We start from the raw sequence: 23175 nt of genomic DNA, 5'->3' as shown, positions 1-23175 counted from the left end.
GGAGATTAGTTGTTCACTTGCTTGAGCATCAATGGTGACATATCAAATTATAATGGTTGGATTAGTGAGAATAATTTCATGAATTTGTCCCCTCGTAATTGGACTTTCCAAATATATGCAACAATATCGCTCCATTTTTATATGGTGTAGTTATGTGTTTATGTAATTTTTGGGCAAGGCTACTACTACCTGCTTGTTATTGTGTGCAAAAATTCCTCTTGACACAATAGATGGTGAGAAATCGAAGTAGGCTGTGTAGCATTAGATCAACTCATTAGGATGCTTCCAGGCATTCAAACTATGATGCACCGATACTTGTTAAAGAGGCATGCAGTGTCTGACATATATATGATATGACACACATCTGACATGCCTCCGATACGTGTCGGACATGCCAAAAAGTGTTCAATTAAAAAATATTAAATACAAATTAGATATGCGTGTCCGACACGCGTGTTCTAAATATTTATGAATTTTTTAAAATATAATTTCTTGCATTTAAAATTTTATTTATTTAAAATAGAAAAAATAAATTTCTTATTTTCTATCCACAATAACAAATTAATTGCCTGCACTCAATACCCCATTCATCAAATATTCTTATTTTCATTTCTCTTTGGCGGATGGTTTCACAACAAATGCCGATGTCATCTCAATATTAACATCTGATGTCGTTACAACATTGACATTTCAAAATCATCTCAACATCAAAGACAACACTGTCTTGATTGTCACGACCTGGCCCGATTACTCAAACTAATGAGGCGGGAAGTGACAATCAGATGGTTAAGACTGCTACTGCTCTTTCTTATAACAAAAAATTCTAACATTTCATAAACTCCAAAGAGCCATTAATAAAAATTTATACAAATACTTAACATTTGCATGAATCATAATTTACTTGCTTGCATTTTTATGTCTTCTTATGTAGATGTATTCCTCTTCTCTTTTAGCCATTTATATTATTTGGAGATTTACGTGAAAGTTTAGCTGAATAGGTTGAATTTATAAAGTAAACTCAGTGGGTAATCTTAATATAACATTTAAACATGTACAAAATACAATGCACGTTCTTTTTCTCATTTTGTGTACAATATTAAAACTTATATAAACAATCATATAACATTTAGTATATGCATATCATTTTTCATTTCATTTGTTCATTCCTTTATACATTTCATATATAATACATTTCATAAAAAATTAGTATTTATTTCTTTTCCAATTCAATTTGTATAGGGGCACCGTCTAAATATACTAATAAAGGTACAACCATTTTCATTTCTATTTAACATGCATAGATACGTTGCTTCCCCAGCAACTACCATATGTTGGTGAACTCCTATAATTTGAATGTATATACCTTTTCCTTTTTATATTTACATTTGTTTTATTTCAATATATAACTTTTATCTATCTTCTTCTTTTTCCATTTTCGAAGTATATACTATTTTTCATACATTGCATATATATATTACTTTTCACTTTAATGAAACTTTCAAACATTTCTAACTAATACAATAATCAGAAGACTTTATGAATAAAATAGAATCATGAAATATTTATACCTTCAACATTTATAATTAATGCAAATAATCAGAAGACTGTATGAATAAAATAGAATCATGAAATATTTAAAGATAACACCATATACCCACTTTGAATGTTTCCAAGCTTTACTTCTTTGCAATCCCGAGCTTTGTTGTAGATTTCAATACTCTCGTCTCAACTTAATTATAAAAATCTTTCACTATTTAAATAACATTAATAAGATCTAATTATTATAAACTTTCACTTAAATTTCTCAATTATAAAGCAACATCAATGATTCCTATTCTTCATATGATGACAACCTAATGTATTGCAACATAAAAGAGCTTTAGTTCATTTCAAAATTTATACAATAATTACCTTATAGAAAATTTCCCTTGCAAATCTCCTTCCTTCATTATTGAACCATCGAACCAATGCTTACTTTAATTGAATTCTTCTTACAATAATGATTTATTCAATTAGAAAATAGGAATGTAAATTCATATCAAAATCAAACTTAATTAATAGTTTAAGCACGTACTCTTTATTCCACTATCAGAGAATAAAAGAAAATTTAGAAGAAAAATTCTCCAAATTCTTTCCTCTTTCTCTCCAAATATCTTCGTTCTGCTTTCAATCTCTTTCTTTGCCTTCAATTTAATATCCTCACTGTTTAGATGAAGAAATATGGAAGGATTTATACATAAATGGGAAAAATCAACAAACCTTCCCTCATTTTCCTTTTAGCTGCCTCTCACAGTAGTGCTTCTAAATTATTGCTTATTTAGCGATAATGAAAGAAGAGGAAGGAGTTATACTTAGAGAGGAGTCGCCTGATTTCATTCTCGACACAATCCTTTGATCAAAAAAGTGATCCGAGACCTGTTGAAGCTGCTGAGCGTGCGTGTGGTCTGACTAGTTCTGCACTGTCCCGTTTTGACTATGCCTGATCGCGGTTATATTAGGGCTAGCCGGTTCAATTGAACCGGCTAGTTAAACCAGTTCTTACATTGACATTGTGATAGGAAACACTTGTAGATCTCAAGTGTTTCCTATCAATCTTTGAAAAATTGCGAGAATTCTTCACAAAAGTCCGCCAAAACCACAAAAGCAGTAGATAATTTGTATTATTTGATGAAAAAAATGGAAAATAGCAAGATACAACCGATCCTCTATTTGAGAGGAGGATCGATCTCTCCCAAATCTCTAGACGCCGCTAGAGCCCAAAGAAAAACCTAAATCTAGGAGATCTCAAATCAGTTAAATTCAAGATGCCCTAACCCTAGGAAAACAAAATATTTAATGCATACAAATCAAAAGGAAATCCCTAAACAGTCCCCACATTAAAATTTGCCTCCCAAATCCCTAGAAAATCTTTCATAAATTGCTTTGTTTACTTCTGCAGGGCGTGCGGCTGAATCAGGTGGCGGAGGCTTCTGCCTAGTTCTCGCCTGGGCCGGTCCCGCGTGGACCGGTCCATTGGATCATTCTAACAATACTCCCCTCCTGAAGATCCACCTTGTCCTCAAGGTGGAGATATGCTCGTGTTCCGGTGGAGGTGGCCATACTTGAGGTGGCTGAAAATCCTTACCAAATTGCTGAATTAGTGGTTGCCTTGAAAGAGAAACATCCCCTCCCCTCCTCCATCTTGATCACATTCAGCTTGTGTAGTCCCACTAGATAATCTTCCCCCAGCTCTTATAGGCTCCTAACCATGGTCTTAAGTGTTACCATGGCTTTGGATAGCTCTGCATCTCCCCTTATAACCACCTTTCTCCCATCCACCATTAATTCCATCGTGAGTGCTCCCGAATTGTCCTTGGTTTCCCCTAAGGTTTGCAACCTTTTCATTCACATGATGACATTAGTACTTCCTAACTCTAGTGGGAGATAATCCTCCCTTACCCGAATCCCCTGAATGGTCAACACCAGTCATTTACAGATCCTCTGGCTTTTCTCCACCTTCCCTGTACCCATCATCACCCTAGTACAACCGGTGTCCACCAATTTCACTCCTAGTTAGTTGATGATCTGAGTAAAAATGAAATTTTAGGTAGCCCAACTGTCAATCAAAACAACCACCTCCATGCCTGCTATTTTCCCCTTCACCTTCATCGTATGATTCGAAGTGAATCCTACTACTGAATTTAGGGAAACCTCAGCCAGATCCAAATGCAACTTCTCATCCATCTCTTCCTTTAACTCCCCCTCACCTCTCTCAGTTTCCTCGTCATCACAGATTGTGAGAACCTGAAGATTTCGGTCCTTGCACCAATGTCCTGGTGTATACTTCTCATCGCACCTGAAACACAATCCCTTTTCCCTCCTCTCATGCATCTCCTTCTCTGTCAGCCTCTTAAAATTTTTCCCACTCCCTCTTTCTGGCTTCTTCCTGGTGGTCTCATTAATGTTACTTGTTGCAGGCCCCTTGAGTGTTAGAAGAGTAGTTGTTGTGCTGTAAGAGCCTCCTGAGTTGTTGCTCCTAGTTCCCTTCTCTAGATTCTTCTGATTTTCCACCAGCTGGGCCAACTTCATGGCCTCCCCCAAGTCACGAGGAATCAAAACCTTCACTGTTGCTCGGATCTCTGCCTTCAACCCCTTCATAAAGTTCCACTCCAATACTGTATCTGATAATTGCTCCACCCTATTGGCTAGGTGCTTAAACTGCTCCCAGTAGTCTGCTACTGATCCCTCCTGTGCCAGAGCAAAGAACTGCTCATAGAAATCTCCTCCCCTGTCGGTTTGGAAACGTTCTATCATGCAGTCTTTGAATTCCCTCCAGTCCCTGAAAGGTCTCCTCTAGTCTCTCCACTGGTACGATGATAGTGCCTTCCCTTCCAAACATAGGCCTGCTGCTGTCAGCTTCTCCTCCTCCGTTAGCTCATTAACGACAAAGTACCTCTCCACCTTATAGATCCACCCATACGCATCCTCCCCCTCGAAGATAGGCATCTTCAACTTCCCACCTTCTAATCTCCACTATTCCCCCTTATTCTTCCATAGCTTCCCCTCTCCCAAGTGCTCGGCCCATCTCACATCTCCCAGTTTTCCCTTGGCCTGCCATAGCCCAAACCCCCTTCGAATTCCCCTCTTTTTCCTTCAAAATCAGCACCTCGGCGACCATAATGTCCCTCCCGACATTCCCAATCAACACCCCTTTGTTCCATCACTCCATACCCATGCCTTTCTCCATACCTACTCCTTTATCCTCCATCTGGAAAGACTCCAGACAGGGTTTCCTTCTTTCTCCCTCCACGATTTTCACCTCATCTTCCTCCCTACAAATTTCAAAATTCATGTTTTTTCTTTCCTTCTCTTTTGTCACGGAAGCCGCTGTGTGGTTGTGGATTTCCAACATTTTCTTCATCATGTTCCGGAGATTTGCTACTTTTCTTCTATGGAGGAAATCGTTTCCTCTATCGAGGAAATCGTTTCCTCCATCGTTGTCTTGATTTGGTTCATCTCCCCTTCAAGATTTTCTTCTAGCGCATCAACTTTCTTGGCTGCCATCTCGATCTGAACTTTTGTAAATCCAAAAATTCCGGATTTGGATTACAAAAAACAGCACTTCGTCCCTTCCCGATCAAAAATTGGCCGCCGAACTTCGCCAAAATCAACCTACGAACGGTCCCAAAACTTGCTCCGATACTAATTTGATAGGAAACACTTGTAGATTTCAAGTATTTCCTATCAATCTTTGAAACACAGCAAGAATTCTTCACAAAAGTCCGCCAAAACCACAAAACTAGTAGATAATTTGTATTATTTGATGAAAGAAAACGGAAAAATAGGCAAGATAAGCATTGATCTTCTATTCTAGAGAGGAGGATCGATCTCTCTCCCAAATCTCTAGACGCCTGCTAGAGCCCAAAGAATAAACCTAAATCTAGGAGATCTCAATTCCAACCAAATTCAAGAATGTTCCTAACCCTAGGAAAACAAAGTATTTAAATGCATACAATTAAAAATGAAATTCCTACAGTCCCTACATTCAAATTTCCCTCCTAAATCCCTAAAAAATTCTTCCTAAATTGCTTTGTTTTCTTCTGCGGGTTGTGCGGCTGAATCGGGAGGCGGAGGCTTCCACCTCATTCGCGCCTTGGCTTGTCCTGCATAGACCGGCTAGACTAGTCTAACACACTGATGCTCGACTCTAGCAATTTCTACACCCACAACTTGACAACTCATCTTTGTCCGAAGTCCATCTAACATCGACGACCAAACCACTCTCCTCAACATCAAACGCAAGGTTATTTAATATCGACGTCTGATACTTACTATATAAATTGATGCCCCACTTCTTGACAACTTGTCATCTTCTTCTCTTGATGCCTATATACTTAGGGCATTGACACCTAACTCTCCGACATAATATTATTTCATTTTAAGAATAAATTCTAGTTAATGATTATTATTTCTGAATTATTTTTAATATTATAATTATTCAATTTTTATATATTATTTTTAAAATATAAAAATTATAATATTGTGTCCAACTCGTGTCTGTTTTCTTATATTTTCAATAATTGACATGTCTCATGTGTGTGTCATACGTATCCATATCACCTTATCTTGTGTCTGTGCATCATAGCATTAAATATTGATTAGGCCATTTACTTCCACAGATTCGATATAATGCATTGAAACTTGTTTGGGGGACTGACATACCATTCTAATATTTGTTTGCTTGTAGGTTTGTCTTTCTAAATAAAATTCTGGCATTAATTTTGTTATTTTTGAATTGCTTTGAGATGTTGCTTGCGTTTTATTTTTTGCTTAATCAAATAGGGATTATTCATGATCCCAACAATCTAGATTAAGATTGGTGGGGCAAGAAATATAGGGAGCCTTACCCCTCACGACCGCACAAGAGAGGTGGGATGACAAAAAAAAAAAAGAGACCCGACTTGAGACGAAATTCAAGATGAGAAGATAGAAGAGAACAAACTCTTACATTTCAATTTAAACTAAACAAAAGAAAACTTACAACAATACAAACGACTCTTGCAAAACAAAATGACGACAGCACCTAAAGTTGCTGCACTTGGAAGAAAGATACCAGGTGGAGTGACACTTGCAGAGAGACGAAAGAGGTTAGAAGCCCGAGAAGAAAGGTTAGGAAAAGAGCCCGCAGGATTTCCAAAGCAAACCCGCAGGTTAAAGCTTCCAAAAATAACTTATCATTCATCTTTTTTTAAACATTACAAACCATCTCATATATATAGGTATGAGAAGAGAATATGAAAAGACAAACATTAATTCTAACACGAGAACCTAAACATCACAACATTAAAACACCTAAAAAACATCCCAAGCCAAGAGACCGAAGTGGCGGCTGTGGGAACCGAAGCAGCAGCCGCACGGAACCAAGGAGGCCGCACGGAAAAAGCCCAGGCACGGGAAACCAGCAGCCGGCCGAATTCCAAGGGGGCAAATGCAATGAAACCATGGAGGAAACCAAGGAGTCATGCATGGGAATACAAAACACTTAACTTGGGATTCCAAGAGCCCTTTTTGGAAACCCAAGAGATAACTTTAAGACATTAAAAACTAAAATAAAAGTGCATTAAAATAAAGGATAAATATGAGCTAAAACTTAGCTAATAATGAGCTATTTTTTAGTTCCATTTAATGAACTAAAATCCAGCTCATAAATGAGCTAAAATTCCAGCTCAATTTTGATTGTGCTACTAGACTCAAGGGAAGCTAAAATTTGATTTATTTTGGACTAGGGTTGACCCCCCCTTTGTCTACATCAAGAATTCATTGCATTATTGTGGCTAACTTAACCCTTAATGTATATTGTCTGCTGTAGGAAAAGCATTTGTTAATCATCTAGATTTATTCTAACGACACTACTTACACCATATTCAAATATTTAAAATGCACATTTGATTTCTACCTAGTAATGTGCAAAGGAGCTTTACAATCTAACGCAGTAAATATCTACTTAATGATGAATGTCATGGCAGTATCTCTTTTGTAGAACAATTTCTGTCTTTCTATCGTTTAGCCTACAGTATGCGTTTTCCGTGATAGTCTGCCTCCCAAGTATTTTCATTCTTCATTTATTTTTAGGCGTTTTAATCCTTCAATTCAACATGCTAATGTGACATTCAGGAGTCTCCAGATGAAACTTGTGAGCAAAAGTGGTTGGGAAAGACAAATTTTGTAGAAGTTCGTTCATTCTGGCACCTTTTTAGAAGCTTTGATCGGATGTGGACATTTCTTATATTAGCTCTCCAGGTTTAAGCATAACAATGAAAATTACATTTAGAGCACCTCTTTCTCTCTTGGTGTATACTCATATTGAGTGTTATTTATTTATTTATTTATTTATTTTTTCAGGTAATGAGTATCTTGGCATGGCATGAATTGGAGACACCTCTGGATATTTTTGAGCCAGAGGTCTTTGATGACATTATGAGCATCTTTGTGACTAATGCAATTCTTAGACTCTTGCAAGGTCCGGCTCTTTAAGTTGATTATTTATACATCAATTTGTTGAATCAATATTATCCCTTGGAACACTTGTTTCCATACCTAGGTCTTTTTTTTAGTTTTCATCAGTACACTAAATATGAACTTCGCAGCTATGAAAATAATTTGCTTCACAGTAAGCCACAAAACTAAGTGGAAGTGCCTCAAACAGTGGTTAGGTTGCCTCAATTTTATATGTAGGTATAGGTTCATGTCGCATGAACAATCCACCCTCTTCATAAATGCAAGCATAAGGGTGTGTACATGAACCACTTGCGAGATCTTACATTGTTAGGACATTTAAGCATGGGCTGCACCACTTTTAAGTCCACAGTACTGGCAAATGGATTGCTGGTTGTTGCTACGTAGATTTAGCAAGTGCAACATAATGATGAAAAATCATGTTTTATTTTGCTGGTTAAACCTAAACTAAATCATGATTTGCCAAGGTTGAATTCTGCTACACTTGTTTAAATGATTATGTTTCTGTCATGTTCTTTTTTTGTGTTTTTTATGTGCAATTTATGAAATATCTTCCTTGGAATTCCTTTATTATTCTTCAACTTCATGGGTCAGATTTAGTTTTTAAAAGGATTTAATAATGATGCACAGTGGTAAAATAACTCATTTCTTACTAATAAGTGAACTATTCTTCTTGCTGATATATTCTTCTAGTTTCAATTCCTTTTGCACGGAAGTGCTGAATGCACCATTATTTCTCTTATATTGAACAATTTAAATTTTGATTTGGGTGTGCAGAGTATTGTGTTATATGTGAATGTTCTTTTTTAATGCTTTTCACTGGAAGAAGTAATGTGCCTTGTTAATTGCAGTGGCTCTCGATATTTCTTTGATGTGGAAAGCAAGGCATAACATGGGATTCAGTCAGAGATTAAGATATCTACTAAAGTTTCTTGTTGCGTTAATTTGGTCTATCACTCTTCCCGTTTCTTATGCTACGTCTCAAGGAAGTTCTGAATGCTCCACCAAGCAATTTCAGAGTGCTACTGGCAACTTTTGCATGTCACTATATCTGATTTTTGTTTTGATATACCTTATGAGCAATTTTATCGGGATGGCTTTATTTTTTGTGCCTGCTATCACCAACTACGTTGAGACATCCAGTTGCCGGGCTTTTAATATGTTATCATGGTGGAATAAGGTATGTTGTTATGCTTTATATTTTTTTGTGGTATTAAATTAATATAAATGTCTCTGCTATAATTCTAAAATTAGCTTGACATGAGATACTTGTGATATTTTGAATCAATGATATTCATAATGAGATTATCATGGTTATGAAACCCAGACTCCTTTCTTTTGCATGGCGGGAAGCCCAGACTCCTGGAATTTTCCCTAAACGAGGGAGATGTTGGGAGGTTCCCGAAAATTACACTGAACGGGAGACATGTTTTGGACTTGAACTTGGATCTAAATAAAATCTAAATTATTAATAAAGAGTTGAACCTAAGTAAAATAAAATTGAACTGAAATCAAACTTGGATCAATTTTGGATCACAGGGGACTTGGATATGCAATTGAACTCAAGCAAAGACTTGATTTGGACAACAGGGAACTTCACTTTAATGCATATAACAAAGAACTTTAACTAAGGCAAAATACAATGAGATTAAATTTGAATCAAGTGAATAATTACAAGGAACTTGTAAGTTTGAGCCATTCATAAGCAGCAACATGATTTCATACGTGGAGGTGACTCAAATTGATTATAATAAACAGGACGATACACAACAAATACAACACTTCACAATCAATGCTATTCAACTCCAAGCAAGCATGTTAACTTAACTCCAGATAATAATACTTCATGTAGCAAGCTTATGAGTACATGTGGAAGTCCCTAAGAGTCACTATAGATGACTCCTTATTTATACAATAGTCCACCTATGGGTGATGTCTAGCAACGATGTAAATGAACATGACAACTCGCCAGCAGACATATATAAGAAATGCAATATAATTGCAAGTAACATTAGAAGAGTTGTAATGGATAGAAACACTTATAGTGCTAGTAGATTCATAATGAACACATCGCTTCATTCACAAATAAAAGTAAATGAGTTATTTATATACACAACGACTAGCCTACAAGATTGGAGTTGATGAAAAAAATCTTGTAGTGTACATGATGCTCTCACCCATAAGCAATAAAATGGGGAGACATGCAAATGAATATAAGAGAGCATTGACAAATATGTATGAAGAAATTTGTGTGCTGCCTATCTACAATGCTTGCAAATGCACCAAAATCATGCAGATGATGACAATGGAAGAACAGTGGTGTACATGATAGTATACCTATTGGAGACAACCAGCGGTAGACAATGAATGTAGTATATTTTCTGCAAATATACATACAAGCAGTGCATATTAAATGCTACGATGTGCTTGTAATCAATACAGATAGAACTAACAATTCACTTGCAAGCAACATTGATAGATATGTTGTAGAGGTGATGTCTCCTCTGCAAACACAGGCATACATTCATACATTCTGCACATTGTTTGTGGGCAAGTGCAGGAAGGCTATAACAGATGCAAGCTTTTACGGGCCGTTAAAAAAGACTTGTTATACGCATCATATGCAGAAGAAATACAACCAATATAGGCTCCTACAAGCCACTGTAAGAGGATCGTCATGCATAAAGGCATCCACCCATGAGTGACAGCAAACATCATGCAGTCAACGCTAAGAACATTCTTGCAGTTAATAAGAATTTAGTGTTAAACAATTACACTAAACCCTCTGCAAGAAAGAATAAAAGATCTGCAATACATACGACTTCTCTACAAATACAGATATACGCACCACATGCCACCTATGGGTAGATGCAGAAAGATTTCAGTAAATGTCGCATCCTGTAGTCAATTTCAGCCTGCGAAGGAGTACATCTACCTTCCTATCTCCAGTAGCGAATGTATTGTAGGGACCAAACACCAAAACAAAATGTAAAAGAATTGCGATAGTTGAAAGCATCTACAACCTATAGCAGGAGATTCGTTAGTGCACTACAAGTTACTTGTAGAAAGAAACAAGCAGTGCACTATAGTCTACCTTTATGAAATAGGCAAATAACTATAATATGATGCCACACCACATTTTTTTCAACATTCATACAAGCAGACAGAAGGCATTTATGGGCTTCTACATAGTATGTTGCATACATTCAATTGACAATTATCTGCATAACTTGGCAATATCAAATATTCCTAAAAATGCCCCCGCACATGCACCACAAATGTATGCACATAAATACAAAAGAGGGGCAAGTGCAATCACAACACACGCATGGGCCTCAAAAAGTATGTTACGTGTACTTACGTGACGTCTAGGAATGCTGCGCGGGTCAATAAATGAACCACAGTTCGAGCCTGATCCTTAAATATGGATAGTTAGGAGTCGACACATCTCGAATTATTAAATGAATATATGCTCAAGATGTCAACCAGAATATCTGTTTTATATGTTCATATAAGGCCTTCAAGGTCTATGAGAAAATAAATTCATCAATTAAAATATAATGCCTATGAACCTGATCTTTTATTGATAGTTAGACAGAGTTGACAAGGTTCAATCAACAAAATATAAATGTCCATTAACTCCCCGATGATGGCCATATTGAATGTAGATCTCAACCGGAGGGGTTAATTCCAACCATTTCAAATACCTTCCGAACGCTCACAAAATTCAAAATTCCAAAGGTTCCAAAACTTCAAAATATTCCAAAATCCAAAAATATTTAAAACTAAAATTCAACCTTTAAATAACTTAAAGCAAAATCCATCCACCCTCTGCAATAATTTTTTGAGGTAGACTAATTGAAAAGTACTTCATCTTATAAAGAGCTAATGTCTACTCAAGAATATTACTAAGATTTATTCTCAAACAATATCTTGCCAGTAACGACATGGCATGTGTCATCTAACTGATGGTTTTGCCACCAAATAGCACCGCAGGTAAACAGTTATGAATGGGGCCTTCTGAACTGGGTGATTTGCCGCCAAATGGCACCACTACATTACAGTTATGACTAGAGCCCATACACTCCTCAATAACATCAAATCCTTGAGATATGAATTAATATGATATAATCAATAGGTTCTAAAAGCCTATGTTAGCTAAGGTGAATTCAAATTTGTCCCCTTAGACAAACACCTACCTAAGGTTTACAAGGTACCCTAGGACAAAGCAACCCATGGCTGCCGAGAAGGATGCTTCTATCAGGTTGGGTCGACTACCTCGTTTGACTAAGTTGACCAGGGGCCACGATGACCCGGGATGACGGAACCTGAGATCTTGATCAGGTTTATCATCCATTCCCCCATCATCCGCTTTAAGTATAAGATGCTGAAATTCCTATTTTAAATATTCAATCTCACAACCCTTAAGCCCACTTTGCTACTATTTGCCAGATAAAATGTATCTCTATATATCTAAGTGACGACTAGCTTTAATCGAATGTTCTCTCTCATTATCGGAATGGGTAATTAACTATAGGGGCTTGCGCTTATAGGAAACCAGAACTCAGATCATAAATTCCTCGCAAATTGAGGGTGAAATATCTGGGTAGTGTCTTATCTACAAATCTGCTTTCCTAAAATTTATCCCGGAACTTAATCTATTAATATTCCCTTGAAATAGCAAGGAGGCCAGGGCCAAATTTTGGAGCCCACAAGAGCACTTTTAATTAAGGCTAGTCATTAAATCTGTTTTAAATTGAGATGGGCAGAATGCCGTCTATCACGATCTAGATAACTTTTTGAACTAATCTAATTATAAAAAATGAACCAAAGGCACCAAAATCCAACTTTCTCTCTATAGGATTCTCCCCCTCTCTCTAGCAGGCTCCTAAGGAAGGGGAGAATGAATTTTGATAAAAAATAAAATGAGTGAAAAATAATATTTGTATAAGATTCTGGTCTGGCGTCGTGGTGCTTAGCCTTACAGCGCCGCGACTTTGTATTATTTTGGCAAAAAGATAGAGAGTTCAATGTCGCAACGTTGCTTAACCCAGTGCCTTAATACCCTCAGGGAAAAATTCTATATTTTTCAATCATGCATACAGACCCTTATGACCTGCTTCAGAATAGATTAAGACACCTCATATGCACGTAGAACACTCATAAACATAGGCAAGATAAGTTAAATGTAAAGAGTCATTAGGTTATCTTTTCTAAATTGGGTCAAAATAGGTGCGATTGTGCACATATTCGACAGGGTTACACTATGGAGCTGTTGGGTCAATCCACCGGTTAGAGGACACATGTCATGTTCTTGTTGGCAGGAAATTATTTGAGATTGAATATTAGTGATATTCTTAAATGAACATTCATTCTTTATGAGTTGAAGTTATCTTTGAGTTAATCTCCCTAGCCAAATGATTGTGGAAGGTGGATGAATTTTGCTTTTAGTGACAAGTGGCAATTAAATTTCTCTTGCATTATTTTTTAATTTGATAGACATTTAGTTTTGAAATTTTGATGAAATTTGAAAATTGACTTCTCTATGAGATTAGCTTTCAACTCAATCATAATTGGGGATGTAATGTCACACCCCATTTTGATCCCTCTATAGTCAAAATATAGTGTAATAGAGAAGGAAAATCTGAACAAACCTTTACCTCTATAGGATGAGTCTTAGAAGGTGTTCTTTGGCTTTTTTTTTCCTCTCTAACCCCTTAGGAAGAGATTCTCTAAGAATGTCAAGGTCAGAGAACATCTGGATTAGAAATTCAAGTGCTTAGAAATTCAAGTGCTTTGAATTGGACAAGTAAAAAATAGTCTATTCAAACTATCCTAACACCATTTAAACATAACATATCAAGATTTTCATAATAGGAATCATATATAATACCTCAAATAGAATATACATCTTGATTTAAACAGAACTTTACTAAAATCTTTAAAATTTACTTACATATCCAAAAGTCTTTGTACTGTTTACATTTTAATCTCTATGCACATCCAAAAAGTATGTACATCAAAAGAAAGATAGTCACCCCCTCTTATTGCCCTATGAGCTCCTTCCCCTTTCTTGCAGTACAACTATTGCTAATGAGTTAGGACTCAATGAAATATACAAGCAATATATAAGAAATAATAATAATATTATTAACATTTAAGAAATGCTTAACATTACTAACATGGTTAAAATACATATTAAAATGCCATACTGAGCATAAGAAGTGCCTAGCAGTACTATCCATCTTGCCAAAACTGTTCAACACTTTATGATGGCTATAAGTTTTTGCACTCTATAAGCTTTCCAATTCAAGATTGGGTCCAGCTTCCGAACTTTTAGAGTTGAAGCTGCTTACTCATTGAAGGTTGGGTCCAAATTTTCAACTTCTAGAATTGAGAGTGTAGGAGCTCGTCAGGTCTTTCAGCTTTACTTGTGCGGGCTTATCCCCCATATATGACTTATTTCACTTTTTTAATAGCAATCATTTTTAGTTCTCATGACATATGCTTTGATAGACATTATTCTATGAATAAACAATTTCATACATATTCGTACTTGTTCATACAAGAATAAACTAAAGAAAACTGAAATACATGCTGTCATAAACATAGTAGATATGAATTGCAATGAAATAAAGCCTTTATTACTTCATATAACATAGTTTGGGTTTCTCACCTCGTTTTTCAAAATAGGCGGGTAATTTGGTTCACCTGAAGTATCCTGACCTCTTTTCCTTTTGTATACCACCTCATTTAAACTCTTCTTCATTCAACTCAAAATTTCCCTTACTCTCCTAAACTTCTTTCACTACTTTCTTTCCTTTCTTTTGTATTTTCCCCTCCTGAATTCAACAAATTGATTTCAGCATTCATACAACATTCAACAAATAACTACAACAGCACATAATTATTTGTTAAAGTGTGTTCTTACCTCTGTGTTTTCTGAAATTTATTCCACACAGCAGTTCTTACCTCATTTCTCTACTGTTTTCAGCAAAAAGGCATCATTTCTCTACTGTTTCAGCAAAAGGCAACAACATCCCTTCCTAACTTTAGCAACAGGAATACCCTCACTTAATATACTTCAATAAAACATTAATTTCTTCAGGTTTACCTCATATCCTTACTGTTTTCAGCAAAAAAGCTTCTTTCTCTACTGTTTTCTCACTGAATAGCAACTCCTGCAGCTATTTCCTGAATCCTTAGCATGCTCCAACCGAAAGCACCTCTTCCCAATTTCTCTCCCACTGCCTTGCTGCCAAACTTAAGAAAAACAGAGAGAAATGAAGATTTTTGGAGGAAGGAATAGGCTAGTGTTCCCTTTATTTTATATTATATTCTTATTAATCCTCCACTAAACATCCACTAATCCTTTCCTACATCCAGCCGTTGGATAAAAGCAGCCAATACATGTTTAGTTAGCTGAAAGCTACAGTAATATGAATAAACTAATGAATTGACTGTTGATTGTTAATTACCTTTTTCTAATTATAATTTAATACTTATTGAACTTAGTAGCTGTTAGGAGTTTAATAATTATGCATATATATTAGGTTAGTAATTAACACATACTTCTATATGTCTGAATGCTCTGAATTACAAGTAGAATTTAATGAAACTAAATGAATATTTAGAAAAGAGAAAAAAAAAATACTTACATTTATTTTGAACATTTTATGTATTACATGTAAATATTTCATATATTTTTTTATTTGAATCTTATTAACTCTATCCACTTATTGGAAGGATTGTGTTCGATCCGAGTTTACGTTGCATTTTGATGATAGAATCCCCTTTGGTTGATATTTTTTGTCAATGCGTCCTTCATCAAAGATTTAAATATTTTATATTTATGTTGAATTTTGTTGACTATGTTTGCTCGCCAATATAAGATTGGATTCTGTATAAAGTTTATGAATTATTGCACGGATGTTGAATTCGAGAATGAATTTCATTTAAATTAGATTTGAAGGTTTAAATGTGAGCTTTAAAATAAAATCTCTTAGTAGAATTGGTGATCGTATGTTTATTTCTTAGTTAAGTCTTGTCAACTCCAATCCTTTTAAGGAAGAAGATCAAACGAACTTGAAATTTAATTCGCACAATGTTCAAGGACCTTAAACTTAAAAGTTCAACGCGACGGTCTAAGCACTTGCAGGTGATTAGTTTTAAAAAGGACTTTAAATTGTCACGCTTTTCAATGACTTGACATATTTCTTGAGATGTCGTGCTTTGCTTTGCTGGCTGCACCTTCTTGAGGCAATGACACATTTCTTGCGGTTGTAACATACTTCTTGGGGCTATCGTTTGCTTCCCGACGTTATTGCATATTTCTCAAGACGGCTACATATTTTTCAAGGTGGTGCACTTGAATTTAGAAATTTACATTTTAATGCATGATGGATTTTAAATTATTTAAATTTAATTATTTGCGTAAGTGATTGTCATTAGAGTGCGAGCAACATTTAATTTAAGGGTCTATTGTACGCTTTTTGTCCGCTTGCACGAGTGTTATGGATTTGGTTGTGTTTGTAGGTGAGTTAGGTTTTCTTTTGTAGATAGGTGAGATGTCATTTGGCTCATTTAGTCTCATCCAAATTCTCATTCAAAATAGTTCACATACCATATTTGTTCAAATAAAGTTAAAAATATTGTATTGTCGGTGTATCAAAATGGGTCGACGAGTCGGGTTCAGGCCCACCCCAAAATTGACCCGATTATAATCGAGTCAACCGGAACTTGACTTGTTTAATAAATAGGTCAAAAAACATCGCCCCGAACCCAACCCATTGACCTATTTTGGTTATTTTTTTTTAATTTATTAACTATAAAATTTAACATATTTCATAAAAATAAGAAGATTAAACCTACAAGTTAAAAAATTAATGAAAAAACCATTTAATGGTTCACTTAGTGTAAAAAATAGGTTTGCGGGTCAATATGAACACCATTTAATAAATGGGTCAAAAAACTCAACCTAAATACGACCTGTTTATTAAACGGGTCAATTCAAAGACACGTTTTTGGAGTTGGGTTGCCTGGTGGGGTCATTTTTTGACTCCTCTATTGTATTCATTACAAGTCTACTCTTTTTGCTCATAGGTGAGTTGCTCTGTTTGTTACAATTCCCTATTAACTTCATTAGGCAAGCTGCTATGTGCATTAGAAGTCCCCTATTTTTGCCTGTAGGTGAGCTTTTGTTTCGAGAAAAGTCTCTTGCTTGTGTTTTATTATGTTCGTTTCAAATAACAAATGTTGCTTTTCGTATTCCCATTTTTGTCCTTGACGTTCATTTAAAATTTTGTTTTGTTGCAATTTATTTAATCTTATTATTTAAATTGCTCCAAGTTTAATAATCTTTTAGTTGAAATTTCGGCAAAATTTTGGAGAGTAAAGGCCTATCGACTATGTTAAGAAAAACATGTATGATCCGTTTCCGGTGATATCAGACCGAGGTTTTCAATTCCACTATGTCAAAAAAGGCGTGTATGGGTCTTTATCACCTTCACGAGTAATAGTAAACTATGAATTTTCCCATCTTATTGGAACAATATGGACAAGTACTTATTTTTACCCTCTACCAAGAAAAACACACACAGGGCTTACTTGCTTCGTCATAGGTGTGGCATGCAAGTTTCCTGCTGTCATGCTACGAAAAGTGCGTACGGGGGTTTGCTCGTCACGACATTCGTGTCTCTAACAAAATTTGGAGTTTTATTGAGTTTTCGAGCCTTATATTTAGCATACAAGGCAAGACGACGAGTCAATGAGGGAAGAGCATACTACTCTCTCTTTCCTTTTTTTTTTTTGAAAATCTCTCTTTTATTTTTTTAGTTTTTGATTTTGCTTATTTTATATAATAATACCATTAATAAAAATAATAGAGAGATAGAGAGTAGAGAGGATATTTGGGGGAGATAGATAGATCTCTTTGTGTTTTAGAGGGAGAATGAGGTAGAGAGGGAGTTTCTCAGTTCGAGAAGTTGGATGGAGTAGGTTGAGGTGGCTGTTGTCGAGAAAAAAGTGTAGCAGGAGTAGTTTGGCTAATGGAGGTGCAGGAACTCAGCCTTTGTTGCTGGCTGCTGTGTGAGGGCTAAGGGAGAGGGAAGAGGAGTCGAACTGGTAGTGGCGGTTTAGGGAGGTTGCACGGATTGTAGGTAAATGGGAGTTTATTGACTGCTCGGCTTGGAGCAGAGTTTGAAGTAGCTGAGTTGGTGGACGTGTGAGTGGTTGCACAAGTGATTTGAGGCGGGTTGGGTAGGGTGGCTGCTGTGTGTGGAAGGCTTTGGTGAGGTGGTTCTCATACAACAAATACAATATACCAGTTTCTCCAGGCCTATCTTCTAGCAAAGTCTCATCACAAATAAGGAAATAAATATTGTTAACTCTACCATAGGTAAAAAGTTGAATAACTTAAGTGTAATCTTGATGTGCTTTTTGCATTGTGTGACAAGCATGGTCCGCTTTATGCATTTGAGAACCTTTTGTTTACTTCATTTCTTAAGTGTACACATTGGTATACTCTAATGCATTAGATTCAATCTATGTTAAGAAAGATAGAGGTAGACCTAAAAAAACTTAGAAAATATTAAAAATGGCATTTTTATTAGATTTAAATGAGAACTTGACTTTTAATAGAACAAAATAGAAAAAAAGATTCATGTAGACGAGCACATGTAGTGGGATAATGATTTGATATACTCCAATGCAGCTCTTTATTGTTAATGTTTTGCCTAGAATATGCAGCATAAAATAAACTCAATTGTTTCATATACTGATAATATTGTGCATGCAAGTAATGTGACAGTTAACTAACAAATAAGCCTAGAATGGAATTTACCCAAGGAGTATTGAAGCCATAGCATTGTTGAACTCAGCATGTGCTATATTTGATTTACATTGTGTTTAATGGGTCGAAACTGCATCATCTAATTTTTTTAACCTTTTTCTAATAATTAGACCTTGACATTTACACAATTACACACTCCTTTCTCTTCAAAACATCATTATTAATCTACTCAGATTGTTTCATATTTAAAGTTGAGTAATGTGTCTATTTAATGTTGTATCACCATTTAATACGAATACTATTTCTTTTTTAGTAGAAATATTTTCAAATGGATTTAATTAAGTATTTTATTTTGATAAGTTTCTACCTTATTTCTCATAATGTTGAAACCAATTATTTGGAATAATAGTAATGATGATGATGTGTTAATAAATTTTTTATTTGTTTTTTACAGCCTCGTTTATATGTCGGTCGAGGGATTCAGGAATCCCAAGTATCCCTTCTAAAGTAATTGTATTATTTGTAAATTTGGAGTATTTTTATTAATTATGTCTCCTGACTTGCACCACCATTCATCTACTTTCAGGTATACCATATTCTGGATGATTTTATTGTCAAGCAAATTATTATTCAGCTATAATTTTCAGGTGATGTAACTATCCTGATAAGCACTCATCATCACAATAGTTTTATCCCAACTATTAGGTTCAATTTTCTAATGTTCTTCTAGAGTGTTTGTTACGAATAATTTTGAACAATTTCTATTATAGTTATCTTGAGATTGTCTTTTTTTTTCTAATACTTATTTTATTTTCTTATCTAATTAGTGTATTTTATATACTTCATTTTACATATCTAAATAACATAAGTCTATTTTCTACTCCATTGTCATCAATAGATGTCATTCCATTTGTTATGCTAATATAATATTCCTTAGATCATCCTTCTTACTTTATCTATACAAAATCTTAACATTTTTATTTCCACCATGATCAACTTAGCAATTTCAATGACTTCTTCACCAGCTAGTTCGCAGCTTCATACAATATTGTGAGCATATTGTAATTTTATAAAAAATTTCCTTAACTCTTCATGATATCTTCTTGTCATATAATAATGCAAAGACACATTTCTATTTTAATCACCTAACATTAGCTCTCGAAATTAATCCTCATCCTTTTAAATATTATGCTTCACAAAAAACAAATCGACATTATTGAATTCAAATTTGTCCATGGATGATACTCGACCTTACTAGCAGGCCGACCTATGAGCGTGCGACCAGGAACAAGTCTGAGGATGGAAAGGATAGAAAATGCTAAAGAAAAGATATAAAGAATGCTTAGAATCTCAATCAAATAGAGAAATACCCAAGTATCATATGATTCAAAAGATGAACCCCCCCTCCCCCCCACCTCATCACTTATTATGTTAGGGTTTTGAGAGCTATAGAAAAGACTACTTCACAAAAGGTAAAAAAGTACAATACTATATGGACTACCTTAGACACGTGTCATCTCTTGATTGGCTGAGGAAAAGTAGTGTCACGATCAGGCACGAATTCTCGAACTAACAAGGAGGGAACTAACTGTCGGATGGTTATAACATTTCTTACAAATTCGGAAACAATTTGTTATCTACATTTAATATAATACTGAAAAGCCACTAAAACAATTTTCAAAAGCCACTAATATAATTTTCACATTTGAACTTTTACATTTACCATATCTTATATGTTTTCATTTGAGCGCCATCCTCTGTAAACATATTCCACTTCTTTAGCCATTTATTTATTAGGAGATGCCTGAAAAAATTAGTTTTGTAGGTTAAGTTTACATGGTAATTATAACATTTAAACATATATGAAATATAAATGTATATTCTTTTTTTTTTTTTGTTCATTTCTTATACAATTAAAACATATATAACACTTTATATGTATATATCCTTATAACATTTAGTATACACGTTTAACATTCATATATATTTCATGTCTTTTCTATTTCATTCATTCTTTTCTATTCGACATTTATTCCTTTTCCCTTTCAATTAGTAAGGAGCATCGTGAAAAAATATCAATAAAGGTATAACGATTTTCATTTTCATTTAACTTGCTCTCCAGGCAGTACTATATGGGGGTAAACTTCTGTAATTTATGTTCATATATCTTTTCCTTCTTTTAATGCTTTCTATTTGTATGGTATAATTTCCTTATTGATTCATTTATTTTAAATTAACATATGCATCATTCACATATACCCATGTATGCTTATTACCTTATAGCTTAAATGCCTAGCTTTCATCAACATGAACATGATAACTTTCAAGTATAATAATCAAATAATTAAACATAATACTGCAGTTGAAATAAATTCAAATAGAATAGAATAGTGTAAATATCAATAATTACCCACTTGATTTCTTTCAGATTCTTCCAATCCTTAATTCGTTAAATTAAACCTCCAATACTTATCTCAGCTCAATTATGAAAATCTTTAATTATTCACATAACATTCATTTGCATTATTTACTGCTAAATTGCTTTATAAATTTGAATGTCGTCAAAATAACATTAGAATAACAACTTCAAATGCATATATTAACTTAAGCTATGCAATATTATTTAATTTCTGATTTGTGAAATATTTTTTATAATTCTAACTAATTCTAATATAATTAAAATTTAATATTCCTAAATTAATTACCTCGAAGAATCTTTCCTTCTTTTCTTTCAATAAATCTTTTATTCTTTTACTGTTAAATCAAGGCTTATAATAATTGGATTCTTCCAATAATAGTAATATTTCCTTCTAGTAGAGGAATTATATATATTTCCTTCTCTCAATTTGAATAGAAAAGAAAAGAAATACGGAAAGGAATTTACGCACGCAGGTGGCCCGATATGCTTGTCTGTTTGGCTCTGCTATTTGCGAAACTGCTCGTTCATTGAACTAAACAGGCCTGGTCCGATTTTCATAAGCATAGAGCTGCAGAGTTCTGTTAATGTGTCTCTTGGCATGCTTAGTAGTTTTGTTGTACTAAACGAACTTTGAAGTGTAGGCGAGTTTGGTAATGTTGATTAGGAGTGTGAAAATTTGTCGGTGAGTTCTGGCGAGGGGTGTTTGATGACTTGAGCAATGTTTGGGGGCTGCTGGTGACCTTTGTTGAGCCTTAGATTGGCTAGAAGATAAGGCGAATAATTAGGGGTTGAGAATAATGCTAACTCAGTGACTGGTCGGTACCAATAGTGCGAGTTGAGGGCTCATGAGTAGGCACTTTCCTATAGTTGGTCTTAGATGTAGGAGGGCGAAAGTTCCCACTCTGAGTAGGGGTGAGTTGTTTTGTGGGTTGCATCCATCTCATTAGGTGAGTGGCAAATTACTTGGTTAGTGGGTTCCTATTGCCCCTAGGAGGGACGAACTTTTTTTGTAGGCCCGGGCGAGTGGGGTCTGTCATTCCTTGGGAGAGTGTTAGACTGGTCCAAGCCGCTCCACATGGGATTGGCCCAGACGCGACTGAGGAACTTCTCCGCCTCCTGCGTACGCCGATCAAGCTGCCAGGTTTCAAGGAGCTTTTTGCGAAAGAATTTTGAGGTATTTGGGAGGGAAATTTGAATGTAGGGATTGTTTAGAGATTTCCTTTTGATTTGTATGTATTAAATAGTTTGTTTTCCTTAGGGTTAGGGCATCTTGAATTTGGCTGAAATTTGAGATCCCTTAGGTTTTCTTTGAGCTCTAGCGGTGTCTAGAGATTTGGGAGAGATTGATCCCCCTCTCGAATAGAGGATCAATTGTATCTTGCTTTTTTCCATTTCCCTTTCATCAAATAATACAAATTATCTACTGTTTTCATGATTTTGTGCGGATTTATGTGGAGAATTCTCGTTGTTTTTCGAAGATTGATAGAAAATAGTCGAGGTCTACTAGTTTTTCCTATCAAATTGGTATCAAAGATGTTTTTGGGACCTTTTGTGGGCTGTTTTGGTGAATTTCAGCAGGTGTTCTTGGGATTTCAAAGAAGAAAATTGCTATTTTTGAAGGTCTAAGTTCAGTTTTTTATTTCTACAAAAATTCGGGCATCTGTGGCGGTCAAGAAAATAGATGTGTTGGAGGAACACCTTGAAGTGTAGATTGGACAAATAAAATATGAAATTTCTGATCTCCAAATTCAAGTTTTAGAGTTAAAAGATGTTTTAGCCATCCATGATAAGTTCAGTTCAAAATATTCCCTCTTAGAGGAGATGTTGAAGTAAGTGCTCGAGGGCCAACCCAAAATATCACTATCAGAGGGGAAGGAAGGCGCCGACAGCCAGGGGATGGGAAAAACCCTAGGCAAATCAGGCAAAAGGGAGATCAGGAGGTGGTGATTCGAAAGGAAGAATAGAGAATACC

General features: G+C 35.2%; 1 protein-coding gene across 5 annotated transcripts in view; it reads left to right on the top strand.

Moving 5' to 3' along the window:
* Nucleotides 1-23175, top strand: part of LOC110103012 (putative callose synthase 8) — a 102646-nt gene that overhangs the window by 28663 nt on the left and 50808 nt on the right. For all 5 annotated transcript variants that reach the window (XM_028696064.1, XM_028696065.1, XM_028696066.1 and 2 more), the window contains 5 exons: nucleotides 7654-7779; nucleotides 7882-7999; nucleotides 8847-9175; nucleotides 19239-19291; nucleotides 19371-19431. In XM_028696064.1, coding sequence (XP_028551897.1) covers nucleotides 7654-7779; nucleotides 7882-7999; nucleotides 8847-9175; nucleotides 19239-19291; nucleotides 19371-19431 — 687 coding nt within the window. The remainder of the gene's footprint in view (nucleotides 1-7653; nucleotides 7780-7881; nucleotides 8000-8846; nucleotides 9176-19238; nucleotides 19292-19370; nucleotides 19432-23175) is intronic.

This window comes from Dendrobium catenatum, unplaced genomic scaffold (assembly GCF_001605985.2).
Source record: "Dendrobium catenatum unplaced genomic scaffold, ASM160598v2 fragScaff_scaffold_716, whole genome shotgun sequence".
NCBI classification, from domain to species: Eukaryota; Viridiplantae; Streptophyta; class Magnoliopsida; order Asparagales; family Orchidaceae; genus Dendrobium; species Dendrobium catenatum.
The sequence above is the reverse complement of the archived record's forward strand: the minus strand, read 5'-3'. Positions and strand labels throughout refer to the sequence as shown.